The sequence below is a fragment of the Megascapheus bottae genome, chromosome 12, assembly GCF_031878675.1.
Source record: "Megascapheus bottae isolate mThoBot1 chromosome 12, mThoBot2.hap1, whole genome shotgun sequence".
In the NCBI taxonomy this organism is placed as follows: domain Eukaryota; kingdom Metazoa; phylum Chordata; class Mammalia; order Rodentia; family Geomyidae; genus Megascapheus; species Megascapheus bottae.
The window spans coordinates 13724992-13745576 of record NC_143520.1 but is presented as its reverse complement, the minus strand read 5'-3'; the positions used below and the strand labels follow the sequence as shown (position 1 = coordinate 13745576).

General features: G+C 37.8%; 1 protein-coding gene across 4 annotated transcripts in view; it reads right to left on the bottom strand.

The window, feature by feature from the left end:
- Positions 1–20585, bottom strand: part of Stk39 (serine/threonine kinase 39) — a 262474-nt gene that overhangs the window by 239881 nt on the left and 2008 nt on the right. Inside the window, exon 1 of one of the 4 annotated variants that reach the window (XM_090342708.1) lies at positions 14468–14559. The exons of the other annotated variants lie outside the window; for them this stretch is intronic. Coding sequence (XP_090198834.1) covers positions 14468–14495 — 28 coding nt within the window. The 5' untranslated portion in view covers positions 14496–14559. Of the gene's footprint in view, positions 1–14467; positions 14560–20585 lie in introns of those variants that run through there. 4 annotated transcript variants of the gene reach the window in all.

The window sequence follows — 20585 nt, the reverse complement described above, 5'->3', positions numbered from 1 at the left end:
GCAGCCCTGGGTGGAGGACAGAGCAGCCTCTCAAATGTGCTTCCTCTGCTTTCTTAGGATCTGCCAGAGAGGAGGCGCCTCTCAGTGCCAAGGGCGATCTGGCATCGTTAAGGACTGGGCACTTACGCAATACAATTATTTTTTTGCATAGCATCCCTCCCACAGGGCATTCCAATAAGCCTCACAAAGGAAATCATTCATAGAGAAGATAAAATTAGCAGCATGAGGAGAAACTGTAACATGGAGGAAAGCAGGAACTGGGTTCTGATATGGACAGGGCCCACCGCTGCATCCCTCTTGGGCTTCTATTTCTCAGTCATTTGAGGGGCAGAGACAGAAAAAAGAAAGGTGGCTAAATATGGCAGGTGAAGAATGGGTCAATCGGAGGGTGACAGAAAAAAAAGACATGCTATCTCTCAGAGAAAGTAATCTAACTCTGGATAAATGGCCAAAAAAAAATCTGTCAACCCATTTAGAGTTGGCTTAGATTTGTGGTTTTGTTGTGTTGTCTTTCTGGGCAGCTATTTACTCTGTTAAATAATAAGTACAAGTCCCAAAATATTTTCCTAATTTATGACTTACCAGTTTAATTTATTTTGACAGAAACAGCAGTGTGTCTGCACACCAAAAGTTGTATTTGGCTGTTTCAAGATCTCTTTCAAATTCCTGCAAGAAATTCCTGGGTTTTGGAAGTCCAAGATAAAGGGCTAAATATCTTCATTCAGTAAGATGAATCATGAAAGGAAATGGTGAATGAAATATCTCACTCATAGCAAACCATATCAACTCTTTTCTTTGATATACAAGAACCATATGTACACCTTTTAATATCATATCACCACTGAGAAAGAAAATCACGGGAAAGAAATCATCAAAAGGATCTGTTTATGGAATCCTAATGAAGGAGCACACACACACACACACACACACACACACACAGAAGGCTACCACCTCATCCCATGCTCTGCCCATCAAGAATCTAGCTGAATCAGTAGTCCTGCTGCTGTCCCTACCTAAATGCCCCAGGGACCCAAGATTTTACTTCATTCATACATAGGGATCAGCAGCCTGCAGTGGATGTCAAAATTAGACAAGTCACTTGAACCATAAAGTCTGAGACAATGCCTACAAGATGTTTTTTGACAATCACTTCCACATATACCTTCCCTAAGGAAGCTGACAAAACTACTGTCAGAGTGGCCACAGATTAGAACCACCAAACACTTCATAGAAAAAAAACACAGATCAGATGTACTTGCACACACTAATCTTCCTGAACTCCAGGCAAATGCTTAACCAGATGAGACTATATGAGCAAAGACCATGTCTTGGAAAGAGCTAGGCACACTTCCTGGATGGCAGTGGCTAGTCCCTATACTTTAAGAGGCTAAGGATACAAGTTTGAAGCCAGGTGGGGCAGACAAATCTAAGAGACTCTTCTCCCCAACTTAAGCCACAAATGGCTCAAGTGGTATTAGTGCTAACCTAGAATAAAAACAGAATACCTGACACAGAGAGACTCCTAAACACAGAGTGGAGACAAAAATCAACAATGTCATTTTCTCCAAAGGACATATGGGGCTTGGAATGTAACTTGACTACACTGAAGGAAAAAATAAGTCAAGAGAGTAAAATGCATCGCTTTTACAATAATATCTTTCTTGAAAATGGTAAAAAAAAAAAAAAAAGTAAAATCTTTGGTTTCAAATGCCTATCTGGAAAACAGAGTTAGGAATGATGTAATTGCTTTACATAGGAATTGTTTACTTGTTTAAATCATAAATGAACTGCTCTTGATTTCAGTACAAGCAGGCATGTGAGCACGTGAATAGGATAATGAGAAGTAAAAAATTCCACTACAACCAGTATACCTTTGCTCAAAGGCACAAGTCTATTAAGTTCACATCCTGTGGTCATTTGTTGAGTTCTAAACACAATACCAATTTAGTTCTTGGGAAAAACAACAATTAAAAAAATTACTTCTTTTTACTTTTTTTTTCTTCATTTAAAGTATAAACATTGATGGTTTCACAGTCTGCAATTTATATACAAGAGAGAGGTATTTAGAAGGCCGAGACCAAGAGGATTGTGATTCCAGGCCAGCCCAGCCAAAAAAAAAAAACTATACAAGACCCCATCTATTGACTAGAAAAGGCTGAGAATGGTGTATGCACCTGTCATTCCAACTGCGGTAAAAAGTGTAAATTGAAAGATCAAGGTCCATGCTTCCCAAAAAAGCAAGAGTCTCTCTCAAAAATGACCAAAACAAAAGAGCTAGACTGGACTCAAGTGGTAGAAAACCTTCCTAGGAAGCAGAAAGTCCTAAGTTTAAACTCCAGTTCAACTACAGCAAAAGAAAAACAGAGACAGAAAGAGACAGAGAGAGAGAGAGAGACAGAGACAGAGACAGAGAGAGAGAGAGACAGACAGACAGACAGATAGAGAGACAGAGAGAGAGACAAAAGCAGAGACAAGAGCCTAATATTAATACATACATGACAAAAAATAAGCACACACATGTACATTTTAGTATTAGCATTGAACTCATTGAAACAGGAAGCACTAAACATGAGAAATTGTTTTAGAACAGAATTTCCACATAGGATCCAAACACTTAGTTCTTTCATTTCAATTCTGTCTTAGAACTAACTACACATACAGTAACTGGCTCGAATTCTGTGGCTGGATTTGAAATCACTTCCTTTAGGAACAGTCAGTAAATACATGGCACACTACTGTTGAAACAGATGGGTTTCGAGATGGATAATTGGTTCTAAATGTTATACATCTTTATGACTGAATGACCTCACTGACCTAGAATCACTGCCCTGTCATTTTCTCTTCTGTAGGTTTTTCCAGGGTCCCAAAGAAAACTTGGTTTTATTACTAATATGTAGTGATGTCTGGTACATGGGAACTCAGAAAGAGCTGTCCATTCATGGAAAGGAAGGGAAACCGAAATTGTCCTCATCAGCATTGCTAGGTTTCTCTACAAAACACTCTCACTACTCTCACTCTCCTATTCTTGTTTGTAGTTTCAAAGCTATAGTTCCACTTGCTCCAACATGCAGAATTTCCCCAATATACGTGGCAGATTACAGGCATGTTTATTTATGTGTAATGAGGTGTGTTTACACTTTTCACCTTCCTTTAAATGTCAAACAATATGCTGTTTGGACTGACTTTTAGGCTAGTTTCAATGTTGGAAACATTTTTGTTTGTCATTTCACTTAGTATTGGAATCGATTTTCTATAATGAAACATATGCCCACTGACTGAGAAAATTCATTCATCTCTTCAAAGTTATCAGCACTTTAGCATTAGTGCTAGGAATTTTTTTTCTTCAATGTCCCCATCACTAATTTAGGAAGATAGATGACACAAGGATTACTGCTTTATGAAACTTATTCCAGGCACTCTGTGTGGTAGAAAGTGAGGAAAGGAGAGTAGAATTTTAAAAGATCCTTTACTTTTGCCAGCTTCAGAATTCTTTCTATATAAAGTATAGTACGATTAATTGAGGACACATAAAAATTAATTTGGAAAACAGATAATTCTACTCCTGATTTTCCTATTTGTGAAATGTTTTACATTCTTAGTCCCTCAAAAGAAACAAAAATGTGCAAAAAGTTATCACTAAAACATAAAGCTTAGATGGAAAGCCCCTGTCTGTCTTAAGTAGCATTTTCTATTGAAGGTATTTAATTAACTTTTAGTTAATGTTTACTGAATGACAGTGAATTCTCTCCTTCATGAGTTTTCAATTAAACACACCAAGATACAGCTACACAATAAATAATAGTAATAATAATGGCCCTCACATACTGAGAACTTTCTATTTTAAAACAAGGTCAGTAGCAATAAATAAACTGCCTCAATTGAATTGCTAAAGGATTAAAAGAGTAAACATGAAAAGCTGTGAGCCCAGGAGCTGATCCATACAAGTCCTCAGTACCAACTGATAGGATTGGAATCATATTCACTTACTATACATTACATGCTCAAGCTCTTTAATTCATACAACAATTTGGCAAACCCAACAGGATGACTCTAGTTGTGCTGAGGAAATACCAGGACACTTAATGGGAATAAATTTACAGTCAAACAATCAAGAAACCATCAACAACATAAATGATGAGAACCAGGGTTCACTTGATTTGGAAGTGTTGGCTCTGCCACTCAACACTACTTTAAAAGTAAGGACTTTTTGCCAGGTGTGCTGGTTCACACCTGCAATCCTAGCTATCAGGAAGCTGAGAGATGAGGATCACATTCAAATAAATAAATAAATAAAATGTAAGAAATTTTCTTCTAGAAAGTCATTCTTTATCCTGAGTGCTTGTGAGGCGGTGTTTTATTGCTCCTAACCCATAAAATCAGGAAAACTGCCCCAATCTTTGAAGGAAAGATCCTTACAGCTTTCCTTCAAAGATTGGGGCAGAATAGGAAACCTTTATTCTGACAAGGGCAGATATTTATAAAATCACACTAAGGCAAAAAAAAAATGACCAATAAAAACAAATGGCTCCAGTTAGCCAATGAGAAGCACACATGTCTGATTCATCATGTACCAAATGATTTCAACCCACAGGCTGGCAGGCAGTTCTGAATGCCAGATACTACCTAAATATTTGTACTACAGTCATCTGGTCAACTTGATGTACTTATCGTTCAATAGACAAAAGTCTTCTGAACATTGTCTCAATGATTCCAGTATAAACCTACATAAAATAAAATTATGCAGTTATGAAATAACTTTTATCTGTAGTATTTTCTTTATCATGCATAGTTTTATTCATATGCAAATATCTTTTGTCTATGTATACAATGTCTTTTGTCTATGTATACATAAAGAAAAAAGATTTTATATATATATATATATATATATATAGTATGGAATCATTCATAACTCTGGATTATACAAAGGGGAAAAAAGTTTAATAAAATGCCAAATTAGAAAATAGGCTCTTTGTGTGTGTGTGTGTGTGTGTGTGTGTGTGTGTGTGTGTGTGTGTCCTAGCACTAGAACTCAAGACCTGGGCACTATCCTCTAACTTTTTTGCTCAAGGTGTTCTATCACTTAAGCCACAGCTTCACCTCTAGTGTTTTGTTGATTACCTAGAGTCTCACGTACTTTCAGGCTAGCTTTGAACTACAATCCTCGGATTCCAACCTAGGATTGCAAGTACCTAGGATTGCAAGTGTGAGCTACTTATGCCCAGCTCACAATTCATTTTAAAATTCACTTTTTAAAATGAGAGGAGGATAATGGGGAATAAAATGTGAGCATGAACACTTAAAAAAAAAGGCTGACAACTTTAAAGAGACAGATGGACATGTTTATTTATAGAAGAATGATTCCAATACTAAGTGAAATAACAAACCAAAAATTCCCAACATTGGAATAAGCCTAAAAGTCAACCCTAACAGCACAATGTTGGAAATTTAAAAGGAAAATGAAAAGTGTAAATATACCCTTATTACACACACACACACACACGATGTACATGTTTACTCACAATCTGAGTATTTTTTACTCCCCATTATCCAACTCACATTTAAATCCTACAGTGCAGTAAGAGATGAAGGGGCATCTCCATAACCTCTGTGTACTGGCAAGCCCCACAGGTGGACAAGGACAAAGTGATACACACAGGCCAAGGGGAAGATGTATACATTGTTTATTTAAATCCAGTAGTCAAGTAGACAGTTAAATCTATAATAAGACAACAGGAAAGTTCTCTTCACAAAATCGGAAATAAAAGAAAGCCCATTTGAAAACACACACTAAGCTAGGCACAAGGTGACTGTCAGCTCCCCTCCAAAGTAATCAAACAGAGATTAACAAGCCTCTCAGGAAAAAAAAAAAAAAAACAGGTTGTCAAAATGAAGGCTTTAAACTGCCAGAGTTCTTACCAAACAGGCTTAAACTCTTTTTCTCCTAAATCATAAAGAACATTGCATAGTCCTTAATAAAAGAATAATACTTAATTGTGCTTATGTATTAAGAAGCCATTTTTTAAGCAGATTAGGACAAAGTTTAGGACTATCAAAATAAACAAGTGTAAAACAATCCGACCATTCAGTTTTCTCAGGTAGTTGCCAGTAGCAACCTACCTATTTACCCAACAAAAATTCCTTCAAAATAATAACTGTAAAAATGAAAATAAAAACAAACAAATGGGAACTTAACACCACCTCTCAAATCAGATTACATTTCAAGTGATTCAAACCAAACTAAGCATTTTATGAACATGGTTCTCATTTTTAAAAGTAACAGAGATGGGCAGGGAGTTTGGCCTAGTGGTAGAGTGCTTGCCTAGCATGTACGAAGACCTGGGTTCTATTCCTTGGTACCACAGACTTAGAAAAGGCCAGAGTGGAGCTGAGGCTCAAACGGTGGAGTTCTAGCCTTGAGAAAAATCCAAGGACAGTCCTCTGGCCTTAGCTGAAGCCCAGGACTGGCAAAAATAAAAAATAAAAATAAAAAGTAACCGAGAATCTGTCCTTTGAGATTCTAGGGGACAGGCACCAAAGTCCACAACTCAGCCTGTAAGCATGGCTTTAAAGGGGGAAGCAGAATGGGGATCCAGGGGAGAACAAAGAAAAACGGATACTAGATAGTGACCCTCACTTAGGGGGAAAACAAACAAATCTCCCAGAGAGTTATTAACAAGCTTTCATCCTTCAAACTGCTCAGACTTTGGGAGGCTCAGATCCATGGAAAAGATTCTGCTGAGATAAAGTACTCACACAGGAAAAAGAGTTTGGTCCAGAAGTATCAAGTTCCAGGTATACTTTCCAGAATGTCATTACCTAAGCAGCATGAGCTGTTTCAGAGGGCTTTAAACCCAGCAAAAACACCAAAACTATGTCTTGTGCTTTGGGTATCAGCATTTTAGAATTTAAGACAACTTACAACTGAGGTTGGACATAAGTTTTCCAAATTTATACTCCATATGGAAAAAGGGAAGTTGAGTCCAATGAACGCATTTACTGCCTTAAAAGAATAAACTGCTATTTTAAGCTTATCACGTGTGTGTGTGTGTGTGTGTGTGCGCGCGTGAGTAATGTTTTGATAAGTAGGAGTAAAATTCACTTCTTCCTTTTCTTGTTTCCCTCTGTTCCCATTGATAATTGTCACTTCATATAAATGAGTAGTCACTACTTACCAAAGAACGGTATTAACATGTGGTGATACTTGCTACAAGGACTATCTCCAGTCAGGAGCCTTTGATGTACACCATTCACTGTGTTTAGGGAAATCAGTTCTTTCATGAAGGGATCTCAGTAAAAACTAAATTTTTGTTATCTGGGATTAGTAAAAATGAAAGAATGCAGCAATTTGTAGCCACTGTGTGGCTAACCAAAAAAGATCAAGAGACAGGGCATAAGGGGATATAAATGAGGCCAAAATTTTGACTAAGCAGAAACTACACAAATTGAAATTTTAGTTGATTAGAATCATCTGATTAAATATGGACAAACATACTGTGTAGGAAAGCCAGATAATACCAGGAAAAGAAGCAGGTAGGCAAGAACAAAAGCATTGTGCACCCTGAATGGCTAGTAACGCCAACGTTAAGAGATCTCGAATAGTAACAATGCAAAGAGTTCCTTTTTTCTGCAATTCTTAAACACCTAAACAAATACCCAGCTTTTCCTGGACTCACACAAAACCTGGGATTGTGGATGAGATCCTTGACACCCTATCTCCCTATTCTTAAAATAAATGCCTTATTTACTCAGGTAATATTAGCAAATCCTTATTCCATAACTAAGAGAAAAATGTCAGTAAACTCCATCACATTCTGTGGTGCAGACTTCTTGGTAATTCATAATTTTTTTCATTGTAACAATCCTCTTCATTTCATTTTTAGTCCACATCATAATGAAGCTTTCACTCTCTAAACTCAAAGGATAATTTCTCTACTCTCCAATCCAACCACCTAATCGAGTTTTCTCCTACGGTCTTAAGTCTGGGTCAAGTAGGGAAGAAGGAAAGATTTCTACTCATTCCAATTCCCCTATAGCGTTAAAGCGATCAATTGAGAAAGTAGCAGAGAGTACAACAGCTGCAAGAAATTCTCAGTTATCTATCAAAAGCATAAACATAATACCACTTCAACTAGCAATAGCTACTCTAGTTATCTTTTTCAATAGAGACATTGAAAACTAGAAAATAATCATCAATAAATTAACTTCTTACATAAACTAAGGGGTAGCCACAGATCAATAATGAATTCAGAATAGGAATAATCTGTGTGTGTGTGTGTGTGTGTGTTTGCACATACACCAGTCCTGGGGCTTGAACGCAGGGTCTGGGCACTGTTCCTGAGCTTTATTTGCTCAAGGCTAGCACTCTACTTCTTCAGGTAGAGCTCTACCTCTAGCTTTTTGGTGGTTAATTAGAAGAGTTTCATGCACTTTGATGCTTAAGCTGGCTTTGAACCATGATCCTCAGATCTCAGCCTCCTTAGTAGCTAGGACTACAAGGCATTAGCTACCAGCACCTGGATTTTTCAGAAAATAAATATCTCAAGTAGATCTATAAGAACTAATAGAGAATGAGAGTGTATGATGAGTATGTATGTCTCTGTGTGTATGTATATATACAAATATGTACAGAAAATATTCAAGTGACTGTATATAATTTCATGAAAGTAAATTTGTAAAATTTATAGTATATAATTACATTATACATAAAAGTACTCATAAATATGTGTGCAAGTATATATACATATATTTACATATATATGTAAATATTCATACCAAAGCAGCCATTGATCAGGCAGTCTCTGAACAATGAAAACTGAGAGGTTTGGCATTGTTTTCACATATTCCATACTCTGAAGTTATACTATCATACTTTTAACACATTTCTCAAAAGGCTGAATGCATCAATAACTATTTTCCTCTTTTTTTTCCTAACTGCTATTTAGGTCTTTGAAATTTAAAAGAACAAAATTCTTATCAAACCAAGTTCACAGAGTTTCATCTCTCCCATTTTGTCACAAAATCAGGTGGCTACTATTTTTTTTGCCAGTCCTGGGCCTTGAACTCAGGGCCTGGGTGCTGTCCTTGGGTTTTCTCAAGGTTAGAGCTTTTACCCCTTTAGCCACAGCACCATTTCTGGCTTTTTTCTATGTATGTGATACAGAAGAATCAAACCTGGCTCTTTGTGCATGGTAGGCAAGCACTCTACCACTAGACCAAACTCCTGGCTCAGATTGCTACTATTTTTTTTAATCACATATTCAACCAATTAAAAATTGTTCACACTTCTGGCTGTAGATTGGTTGGACAGTGTGAAATCTGAAAGTCACTGCTCCATTCAAAAACATCCACAAACAGTAAGGAAGTTCCTTACACTTTGGGATTGTGGGAATAAAAGACCCTGGTTTTAAGTTTTGTTTTATTAGTTTCCTTTTGTTTTGGGTTTGGTGCTGGATAATGAGACTAAAATCAAGAATCACGCACAAGCAAGGTCAGCATGTGGTCACAAGCTGCACCACCAGCCTGAAAAGTTACTTGCTCTTTATTTTTCTCTAGGCAGAACTCTCCATATTTTCCAATAAAAAAATACCAAATATCATAAAAAGTGTTCTCATAGTACACAGAGGGCAAAAGGCAAAAGTATATTACAGGTAATTGTAGGAAGTATTAAATCATAACATATATAAGATTAGATTCTATTCAATAGAGTCTACGATTCTAAAAACATTTAAGTACAAGAAAAAAAATACACTCACAGTCTTTTCAATAATCAAGCACACTTGGTTTTCAGGGTTATATCAAGTTACCAAGAAATAAATCGCTTTGGTCAAGCAAGTAATAATCTAAAACTAATTTATTTTTCTTTCCCTAAGCAAGTTAAATATGAAAGAACTGCCAGGCACTGTCAGCCAGAAGGCTGACATCTAAGGATCATGGTTCACGCCAAGCTCTGGCAGGAAAATCCACCAGATTCTCACCTCCAATTAATCACCAAAATCTACAAATGGAGTGGTGGTTTAAGTGGTACACAAAAACTTGAGCACAAAAACCCAGGGAGAGTGCCCAGGCTTTGAGTTCAAGAACCAGGCGCATGTGCGCATACGCATATGTACAGGCACGTGCGTGCGCTCAAACAGAAATATGACAGTACTATAAACACAAAAAAGCAGCAGCTCCAAAAATATAAATTCACTCTTTTCAAAAGTCTTATCTTATTAAGACATAATCTTAATGCCAAAATTCAAACTATCCATTCTATCAGTATCTATCTATCTGGGTAGCAAGGTTACTAGAGATTTTTTCCCTCTTTTTATTTGTCTACATTGCTCAAATCTATTGTAATCTTGTTAGTGTTTGTATAATATTGGGAACGTATAATAAACTTGGAACTCCTTATAACCTCTTAAGTATATGGAACTTTAGGCCAGCCACCAGGGACTCACTCCTGTAATCCTAGCTGTCAAAAAACTGAGACCTGAAGGATTGTGGTTTGAGCCAGCCTGGATAGAAAAGTCAGTATACATAAGATGCAGCTCAAGTAGTAGAGTGATAGCTGTAAGAAAAGACAGTTGAGTAAAAGCACAAGACCCTGAATTCAAGCCCGGGTACGCACAAACACAAACACAGACACATGCAAACACACACACACACACACACACACACACACACACACACACACACACACACACACCACTTTTAAAAATAAAAGTATAAGTAACTTCCTTTTTTCAGACTTTTATTCCCATATGAAAAAATAGCCCAGGACAACACAAGAAAGATGCTGCACAGGTTTAACTCCATGACCTGACCGATCTCCTGTTGATGAGAAAGTCACTTAGCATCTAAATCTCTAGCTTAATTGAAAGGACCTCCAGGAGATTGAAACAAAAGCCATATAACCAATGATTGTTGCCCTTAATGTACTATGTTATCTCTCATCTCCTTTGCTGTCCCTTGGGTATCTCATATTGTTACAGTATCTCACTTTGTTATCTGATATATTGAATTTATTTGTATTTGGTTATTTGAAACTTGATAGAGAAGGGGGGAAAACCAAGATGGGGGGTGGGTGGTGGGTGTGGGGGGGAGGGTAATGGGTACCAAGACATGTGAAAGGGTATCAATGTATGTGAATTAATGCACCTTCTATCTGGCAAATATCATGTAACCCTTTTATCAATTACAATAAAAAATATTTTAAAAAATTAAAAAAAAACTAAATCTCTAGCTTACAAAATAACATTTAACCCTCTCCCCATAACCTAGAAGGGGTAATATTTTCATATTTAGGGATTTTATCAAAAAAGAATTGCAGTTTGATAAGTATAATTGCACATTATTTTCTTCTATTATTTCTGCCATTGCTATAGGATAAAGGCAAAAATGGGTGAATTCTGTCAATAACTAGTGAGTTTCTAATGGCAATTCTTTTTTATTTTCATTTTTATTTTTTATTGTAATGTGTAGAGGGGTTACAGTTATATTTGTCAGATAGTAGGTGCATTAGTTCTTACACATTGATACTCCTTCCCATGTTTTTATCCCCATTTTCTTTTCCCCAGTCTCTCCCAATCATCTAGTTTTCCGCCTTCCCTTTCCTATTTCAATAAACAAATAAACATATATGCAATATGCTAATGGCAATTCTTTTAAAAAGAAAGCAGTTAAAATTACTGACCTGAACTCAGAAAAAAGGTGCTTAATTATCTTAAGCAAAAACTTGCCTTTAAATTAAGCAGTGCAAGAGGATATGTTATTTTTTAGGCACTGATTGATTAATCTAGTTTACTGACGGCTAGGTGGCATGAAGACTAATTACATACCAATGTAAGCAATTTATACTTTCAGCATGGTGTCCAATTTTAAGGAAATCTGTAATAAGACACCTAAAGGCTAAAAAGGGTTCAGCTTATATATACATACCCTTTCTTTCCCCTTCAGATGTCACATCAGAGCTGACATCTTAGGGACTTTTTTTAGTCAGCTAAGCAGTTTTACAGCAAAAACACTCTGATACTTAGCTTACACAGCAAATTAGTGTACAGCAGGTCCAATAACCAATGATACCAGTATAATCAAGGGGAAGATGTATAACTGGTGACCTCACATATAAGAAAGAAACATTAGGGCTGGAGTAGAGCTAGGTGATACAGACCCTGCTAGGGTACATGAAGATCTGGATTCAACCCACAGCATGGTAAAATACATGTGTACATACCTATACATATATATTAATTTTTGTAAAATTTACCACTATATATTTTAATTAAAATAATAACAATGTAAAAGTAACTACTACAGTAAAACAACCACTTCTTCAAATATTTACCAAAGTAAACTAGTGTCAAATTGGCACCCTCCCACCATGTCCCCTTGAAAAAAATATTTCCTGTCCTTATAAATTCTAATATGATTAGTTTCAAGGTCAATCAGACCTCACACTAAGGTAAGCATTCATATTTTTGTCTCTCTCTTTCTTCTAAGTAATCCTGAAAAACAAAATGATAATATTAACCAATCATATACAGGTCAAAATCATTTCATTTTCAAATCAAAAGACACCGTTTAAGCACGAGCCAAAAAGTGCTTGAATAACTTACACCTATCTTAGAACTCCAGTATCCTCATTCTCCTTTAAAACTCTTTAACACACGCACAGTTGCAATGTTGCCCTCTCTGATCTTTAGTGGTCTTTAAAGAGCAGGACCTGCCTGAAACTGGAGTCTTTAAAAAGTTCTGCTGCTTCCCTGAAAACAATCAGGAAGATGGCTGTAGAGGAATTGAGAACTTTGTCTCTCAGCCAAAGAGGGTGTCACTTTTTAAACAACCAAGAGTATTTATTTTAGTGAGGGTAAACAATCTAGCCCTGATCTTCACTTATGCCAAAAACATTACTCTTCTCAAGTTCACCCTAAAGGCCACAATGTGAAACTACCCAAGAATACTTCTGCTAGCCCCACCTCAGCTACCAAACTTCCCAGGAAAGGTACCATAGAAAGAATGTTTCCATAACAGCCAGTTAAAGGTCAGGCACTGGGTTGGGACTTCAGAAACTTGAAAAGGGCATTTGCTATGGGGAAAAAGAAAAAAAAATAAAGAATTACAGAGTAAAAACATTCTATGTTGCAGACCTGGTCACTCAAGGGAGAGCCAAACGTGAGAAAGTACAGATTGTCCCTGAATTGCCCCCAGAGTAAGCCCTGTTAGTCTCTCAGCAGACTTCTTTTTTGACCCATCATTAGTTCCTTCTCTATCAAAGCAGAATCCCTACTGACGCAGTGTTTATCCAGTGTAACTTTCTATGAAGATACTGATTTACAGACTGGATGTTTGTATTTGCTTCATGATATATGCCATCAATCCCTTAACCATCCAAATGCCCACATATTTGGAGATTCTTTTGTTATTGTAATTTGTTTTGTTCTGTTTTGTTTAGTTTGGGGATGTGTTCCCAAGCCTGGAAAAATGTTTCAAACACAAAGGAAAAGAAAAAAATGATGGGTCAATTTCATGGTAAGTAAAATTAATGTAGGCATAGTTTTTCTATATAAGATTATTTCCCCAAATTCTTTGTCCTTTCATTTAAGAATTTTTTTCCAAATTTCTCTTCATAACATGAAAGAAGATGAAATGCTTCCGACTGCTGAATTCAACCCTCAAATTCTCAAGTGATTTTTTTTTAAAGAAATGTTAACATCTTGGTGCTCTTGAAAATACTGGTTTCACTAACTCTCTGTGTTTGTAGGTTCATTGGACTGTCTTCTTTTTGTTCTGTCAGTGGTAATACATGAGGAGCATACTATGAAGTTAGGCTCTTCAACATTTCAGACATAGTAACATTCAGGACTGGCCCATCAAATCATCAATGAAAACATTGTCTGAAAGGCAGTCACTAAGTTACCAGAAGTATTACTTTTACTATTATTTCTACATGGTAAAGATCCTCTTAGATATATTTTGACTCTACTTAAATGGTAGTTAATAAATGCTTGTGTTTGCTTTTGTTTGTTTTCATTGTTCTGATGCCAGGAATGACCCTCGGCACTTCACACAGGAGCATTAACATTGAGCTGAACCCCGAGCCTAACATTAATAAATCTGACTTAGTAATATTAAGAATTATTTTTCTTTGGTAGGACTAGGGATTAAACCCAGGGCCATGTACATTCTAGGCAAGCATTTTACCACAAAACTATATCCCCACTCTCAAATCAGTAATATCTCTAACTTCTTCCTTCCTACAAACAAAAAGACACAACAGTCAAGAAACAACATGATGAAAGTAGAAAAGAATACTGAATTAAGCAGGAAATGAAATGTTAAAGCCAACCGTCTAAGGACTTTGGGAAGATAGACAACGCACTTCAACTGTGAACCTCAGACTTTTTCCTAAAGGGCAAAGGCAACTGAAATGCCTGTTTTCTTTGCTACTCCATTTCTTTTCTCCCTATATTCTCATGTCATCTCTTACCTGGAAATTGATTTGTAAAAGCCAGCATTGTTCTGCCCCTCCTTCCCCTAGGAATCCTCCTGAGCTTTTCTTCTGCTGCCTTCTGAATCACCCTATAATGAAGCAAAGGAAGATAATGACAACGCCAGAGATGGAGGGATGGAGGGAGGGAGGGAGGGAGGGAGGGAAGAAGGGAAGGAGGAAGGAAGGGAGGGAAGGAGGGAGGGAGGGAAGAGAGGGGGAGCAGGGAGGCAGGTAGAAAAGGTGAGATGACTCTAGATAAGAGCTTGTATTGACAAGTCCAAAAATGTAATCCTTTTACAATTGCCTCACTAAACAGGGCAGGAAAGAAAGCAATTGGAATACTCTTTATTTCAAACCTTAGCACAAGTTTTTGTTCAAGACAGGATCAGGACTTCTTTGAAGATCTCAACCATCAACAGATTGTGAAGAGCCTCAAACTGTCAGAAGTCACTGGTTTCCAAAATAGTCCTCAAATGTAGATCTATCATTAATACAGCAGAGATCCATCCATCTCTATGGGCCACCTAGTTTTCTGGCAAGGAGTGTCAACAGTGCATAAATTGAAACACAGAACCACACAAAATCTCCAAATGTACATCTGTTTCTTAAGGAAACAATTCCAAGATTACCTCTAATTCTAGGCTTCTGAGAGTTATGTGAAATTCAATTTAACATGAAAAAAATTTGAAAGAAAATTGGAGATAAAATGAATGTCCAGGTCTCTACTATCTTTAAGTGTTTCTTTGTATATCAAAACATACAATCAATTTAGAAGGTCAGTGTCCAAGACAGTTCTTAAAACTAAGCCTGAGTTTACTCTCAAAAAAGTGCTCGACAAACGGGGCCGGGAGTTTGGCCTAGTGGTTGAGTGCTTACCTAGCATGCACAAAGACCCGGGTTCGATTCCTCGGTACCACATACATACAAAAAAGCCAGAAGTGGTGCTGAGGCTCAAGTGGTAGAGCTCTAGCCTTGAGAAAGTCCAAGGACAGTACTCAGGCTCTGAGCTCAAGGCCAGGACTAGCAAAAAACAAAAAAAAAAAGTGCTTGACAAGTGAAAAGAAACTTGAAATACTTGAATATGTATTCATATTGGATTCCAAAGTACATGTCTAAACCAATTCTAGAAATAAACCCCTGCCAAATCATTCTCTAAGAGACTATTTCTTTTCTGCTTTCTATTTAAACCATGCTTGAAATGCAGTATATTAATTAATATACTGGATTCTCCTCAATTATGAAAGGCTTGACCAATAAATGACCAATTTGGAAAAGAAAATGCTTAAAAAAACTTGAATTACAACTACTATCTTGGAGTTGTTCTGGTCAAATTTCAAACAAAATTGTCCTGGAAGAAAATGTAAAACTTACATGATGACATTGAAATTCTAGCCTAAAGAGATGCACTGTAGAGCCATCATATCCATTACATTGGTTTTGACATCAAAAGAAAACCCAGTTTCAGGGCCCTGGCTTGTACCACTCTTATCCTCTCATTCTCTGCCACTTATAACTTATAAAAATGCAATTCTGGCCTTCAGAACAGCCTGTGAATGCTCTCTGTTCTGCAGTTCTGCTGCTTTGTTTCATCTATGCCCTGATGTTCTGTATGGTAAGAGGCCCCACAGAACAGCAGGACAGATAAGAAAGGCACCTCTAGAACTTAAAGACAACAGCCTCAGACTTCCCTCCTCAGACTGCACTGCCTAAGCAAAAAGATATCTGAACAGAGCTCTAAAATCTACAAACCACAGAAGCTATTTCTCAGACTGAACTCAGCAGAGTTCAGTCTCTCCCAGTTCTGTAAGGTAGGCTGGCAGAAGCATTCAAAATGTTTACTCTTCATCTTCAAGATGAATGCTACAGTTAATTTCTACAGAACCCTTTAAGCTGCTTGGCCCAAAAGTAAGTAAGTACCATCATTAGCCCAGAAGAGAGGAAATTCTCAAAGACCAAAGTTAGATTCTCTGTATTTCAGAGTCAGATGGAGATGTGGATCTTGAAGCTGGGGCAGGAAGGGAAGGAGAAGAAAGTAAAATAGACAGAAATGGCACTGCAGCCCAAGTGCTAGCAACTTCAGAAGAAGAAATGCAAGAGGGCTCAGTATCCTGCAGAGAAGGAAGAGCAGGGAGGACTGCAGTACCCTTTGGTGATGGCCACAGAAGGATTGTAGGGATTGTAGTCAAAGCAACTAGGGTGTTTGTTTGTTTGTTTGCTTTGCTTTGTTGTTGTTGTTGTTTTTGAGAAAGGGCAGAAGCCAGATTGCAGTGGGCTGAAAAGGAGGTTCCTTCAAATAGCTTAACTGTGAACCAAAGGAAAGAGATAAGAGATAAGAATGTAGCCTGGGGAGGGACAGGAAGAGTGTTCAGTGTTGTTTGTTTTTTTTCTTTTGTTGTCTTTTTAGAAAGATAAAGGAGTGGGATAGGGATCTATCTCACTGTTAGAGCACTATGAACCACCAGGAGACACTGGGTTCAACCCCAGCACCACAAATATTAGTAGCAGCAGCAGCAGTAGTAATAAGGGAAGAGAATAAGAGAGAAAGGAGAATATTCTCAAGATGAGAGAAGGAAAGTGGGAAGTAAAGGAGATGACTTTATCTGAAAACCTTTGTTTTCAGAGGAAAGGGGCCTTGCCTCCAGGGCAAACTCAGAAGAGGAAGAAAAGTGCAGTCTTTGCAGGTTGCTCTCTGAGCCTTTCCCTATGGGCTGCTCCTCCCCAGCAACCTTCCCTGCAAGATGCGCTCACCACTTGTCATAGGGCCATTTGGCATCTAAACCTGTGAGCTGTCCAAATTGCCTACAGCTCCACAGGTCTCCCTAGCTTTCTCCAGGCCCATGCTGCAGATGCTGTGTGGGGCTTGAAGGTAGGTGCTATGTGAGAAGCCAGGCCTACCTCACCTCTGGCTCATCGCCTCAGCCACCTTCTAGCTACTTAGGAGATGTCGGGGGAACAATCTTTCCTCTGCCTCCTTGACAGAAACCAAGAAGAGAACATCTTCGAGTCAGTCTTGCTAAAGACTTTATGTGTTATTGCTTGATAATGAATCTGATAGCAAATGGAGTTTATAGTAATTGTGACAAAGACTAATTGAGTGTCCTGTGCCAAGCACTGTTCTAAGTACTTTACATTCTCCCCAATCCTCACAGCCCTATTTTTATCATCTCCATGCTACCGATGAGGAAACTGAGTACAGGCACATCAAAATAATGTGCTCAAGGTCACAAATGCCAGTGATGGCCATGGCGGGACATGAAACAGACCAGCCCTTTGGATTCCAGAGCCAGTACTGCTGCAATATATTTTCAAACACCATCCAAAATGTAGTAGATAACAAAGCACAACATGCAGGAGGAAATTCACATTATTAATTACAAATGACATACATCAACAAAGCAACGCTTTCCATCATTCTCATCCTTAAGTTTCTTGAGATTTTTTTTTGCCACTTAGCAACTGTAATCAGACACTTAAAGAGAATTGTTTTTTTGTGAATATTAACAAATTCTAGTGAACCATATACTTAAAAAGTGGTTAAGGGCTGGGGGGATGCAGGGAAGAGAGGGACCTAAGTGGTAGAGCATTTTACTAGCATAGATTATACCCACAAGTACATATCCAGCACCAGAAGAAGAAAAAAACATGGGTAACATACTGAAATGTTGTTGCATTGCATACATTTTACCTACTGTGTTTTGTATGTATTTTCTCTTTATATCCTAATTAGGTAAAATAATCGAAATCAAAGTTCTATCTGCAGCTAAGTATCTCAGGCCTCTTTTCTTTTTTTTTTTTTTAACCCAACTAATCAAGTTCAAAGGCAGCTGTGTAGCCGCCCTGATACAACTAGCTACTAAGATCCTCAAATTGCCTCCAGGCAACCACAAACCCAGCTCTTCTCCCTAAGACTTTGGAATCTTCGGGAGAAGATCTGAGAGCACAGAACGTTTTAGGAGAGTTTTTGCTCTTCAAGTCTTGGAAGACAAGAAATACACCAAGGACTCCAGAAAATGCACCTTGGACAGATGAAGTCCCTCAGGAGAGAGAAAAATGTCCTAAAAAGAGCTAGAATTCCAGAAATCAACTTATTTTTGTTGATCATCCTAAATGTCTACCCATTGAACACTGAGAAATGAAGTACAAAAAAAAAAGAAAAAGAGAAAGAAAGAGGGAAAGAGAAAGAAAGAAAGAGAGAGAGAGAAAGAGAGAGAGAGAGAGAAAGAAAGAAAAGAAAGAAAGAAAGAAAGAAAGAAAGAAGGAAAGAAAGAGAGAAAGGGCTTATACTGAGGGAGGGGACATCCTAAGACAACCAGACATTTAATCAGGAATCTATTCAGTATTTCTCAGAGAGAAGTCAGGCAAGACAAGAATACTGCAAGAACTGACTGAACAGAACAGAAATAGATATTTCAGAGACCAGAACTCTTCCAAGAACTTGTCATTGAGGTTGTTCTATCAATGTCCAAGTCAATATTATATGAATATTACCAACCAACCAACAATTTTTTCAACTGCTATTAGGTTCCTTGTGTCTCTAAAGAAAGAATGTGGAGATGAACTGAGAGGAGAGGAAAGAAACAAAACAGTAATGAAACAGAAGATCATAATAAACACATCAAAATTTCCAAGAGCAGTTTACTTGTACAGCCTACTTGAAGTACTTGGAATGTACTAACATAAGAGTATTAGCTGGAGGAATTTAATAATTTTATATATTTGACCTCTCACTAAACATCAAGAAATGATTTTTCGGTCAGGCATAAATTTCTGAACCAGATTGCCCATTACAATTTCTCTGACTTCTCTTTTGCCACACATGAACAATGCACCAAAGAGAAATTTTTTTAGATTTGGAAATATCCTGTGTTTGTTTTTCTAAAACAAACTGAACCTACTCTGTGTGGATGTTAGTAAATCTATTCTCTTCTAATGCTGGGGCCTCAACCTCTGAGCAGAAGGAAATGAAGAAAAAGTGTTTTATGCACCCTTGCCACACGCTGGGAAGTTAAAGCAGCATGCCTCCTCTGGCTTTCTGCTTGGGCACGTCGAGCCTCCTCCTGGTCACCCTTCACACTGATGTAGTCACCACATCCTATGACACCTGGCTCTATGACAGGGAGGGGCAAATCTGCCCCGGAACATTCATGTTGAAACTAGTTCCATTTCTGGACTATTAACGCCCTTAAACACTAAATGGAAATGAACGGTTCAGTCCTTGCAAAGCCTTATTCCAGCAATTTGACTTTTCAGCAACCAAGTTTCAAATCGGAAATAAACAATGGAAAAGCCCTTTTCAAAGTAACATGTTAAAAAAAAACCCACTGGGGTGGAATGAGCAGGTATTTTTGTTCACGAGTCCTCAAGTACATTTCCTTCTTTTTTTTTCTGACTAAATTAACCAAGACCAATTAATAATGCTGTTATGCTTTTACTACAAGCAGAAAGGGGCCTTACCATTATCATAAAGACTGTTCACAAAAGTGGTCAGCTCAAAAATATCATTTTTATCCTAATAATTAACTAGGAATATAAGTTGATTACATATAACTTGTGACTGCAACCCCTAAGACCTCAGGGAAAACTATGTGGTAGACACAAATCAGCAATTGGGCCTATCTCGGTAAATCAGGGACAGGGGAAACATAAGACCCCGGAGTTGTTCACAGTTGGGATAAGGAAGGCATCAGTGGGAAATAGTTAAAAGCATCTTATAAACTTATTCAGACTTCAAAACCCAGCTCAAATATAACTCAATTTGACTAATAATTTGCTTCACAGTTCCTCCTTAGCAGTCTGTCTCCTCCCTGGCACTCACTCACCCATCACATTCTATAGAATCCTTTATCCCAATGTCCTAAGTCATGAAGGCCCCAGGGCAGGGACCACAGGAATCTGGGAAGCAAAGTAATTAGGGATAAGGATCTACCTATCAAGTGCTTACTTGCTTACTCAGCATGTATGTCCTGAGTTCAATCTTCTCTGCAGCAGCAAAGGAAAAAAAAAGAAAAAAAGGTGGGGTGCTCAGAAGGAAAGAGCTGGAAAAACTAGTAAGAGCAGAGGTGCAGCTGAACCCTGAATCCCTGGAGGGGATTCCAGGAAGGAAGAGTGTAAGAAT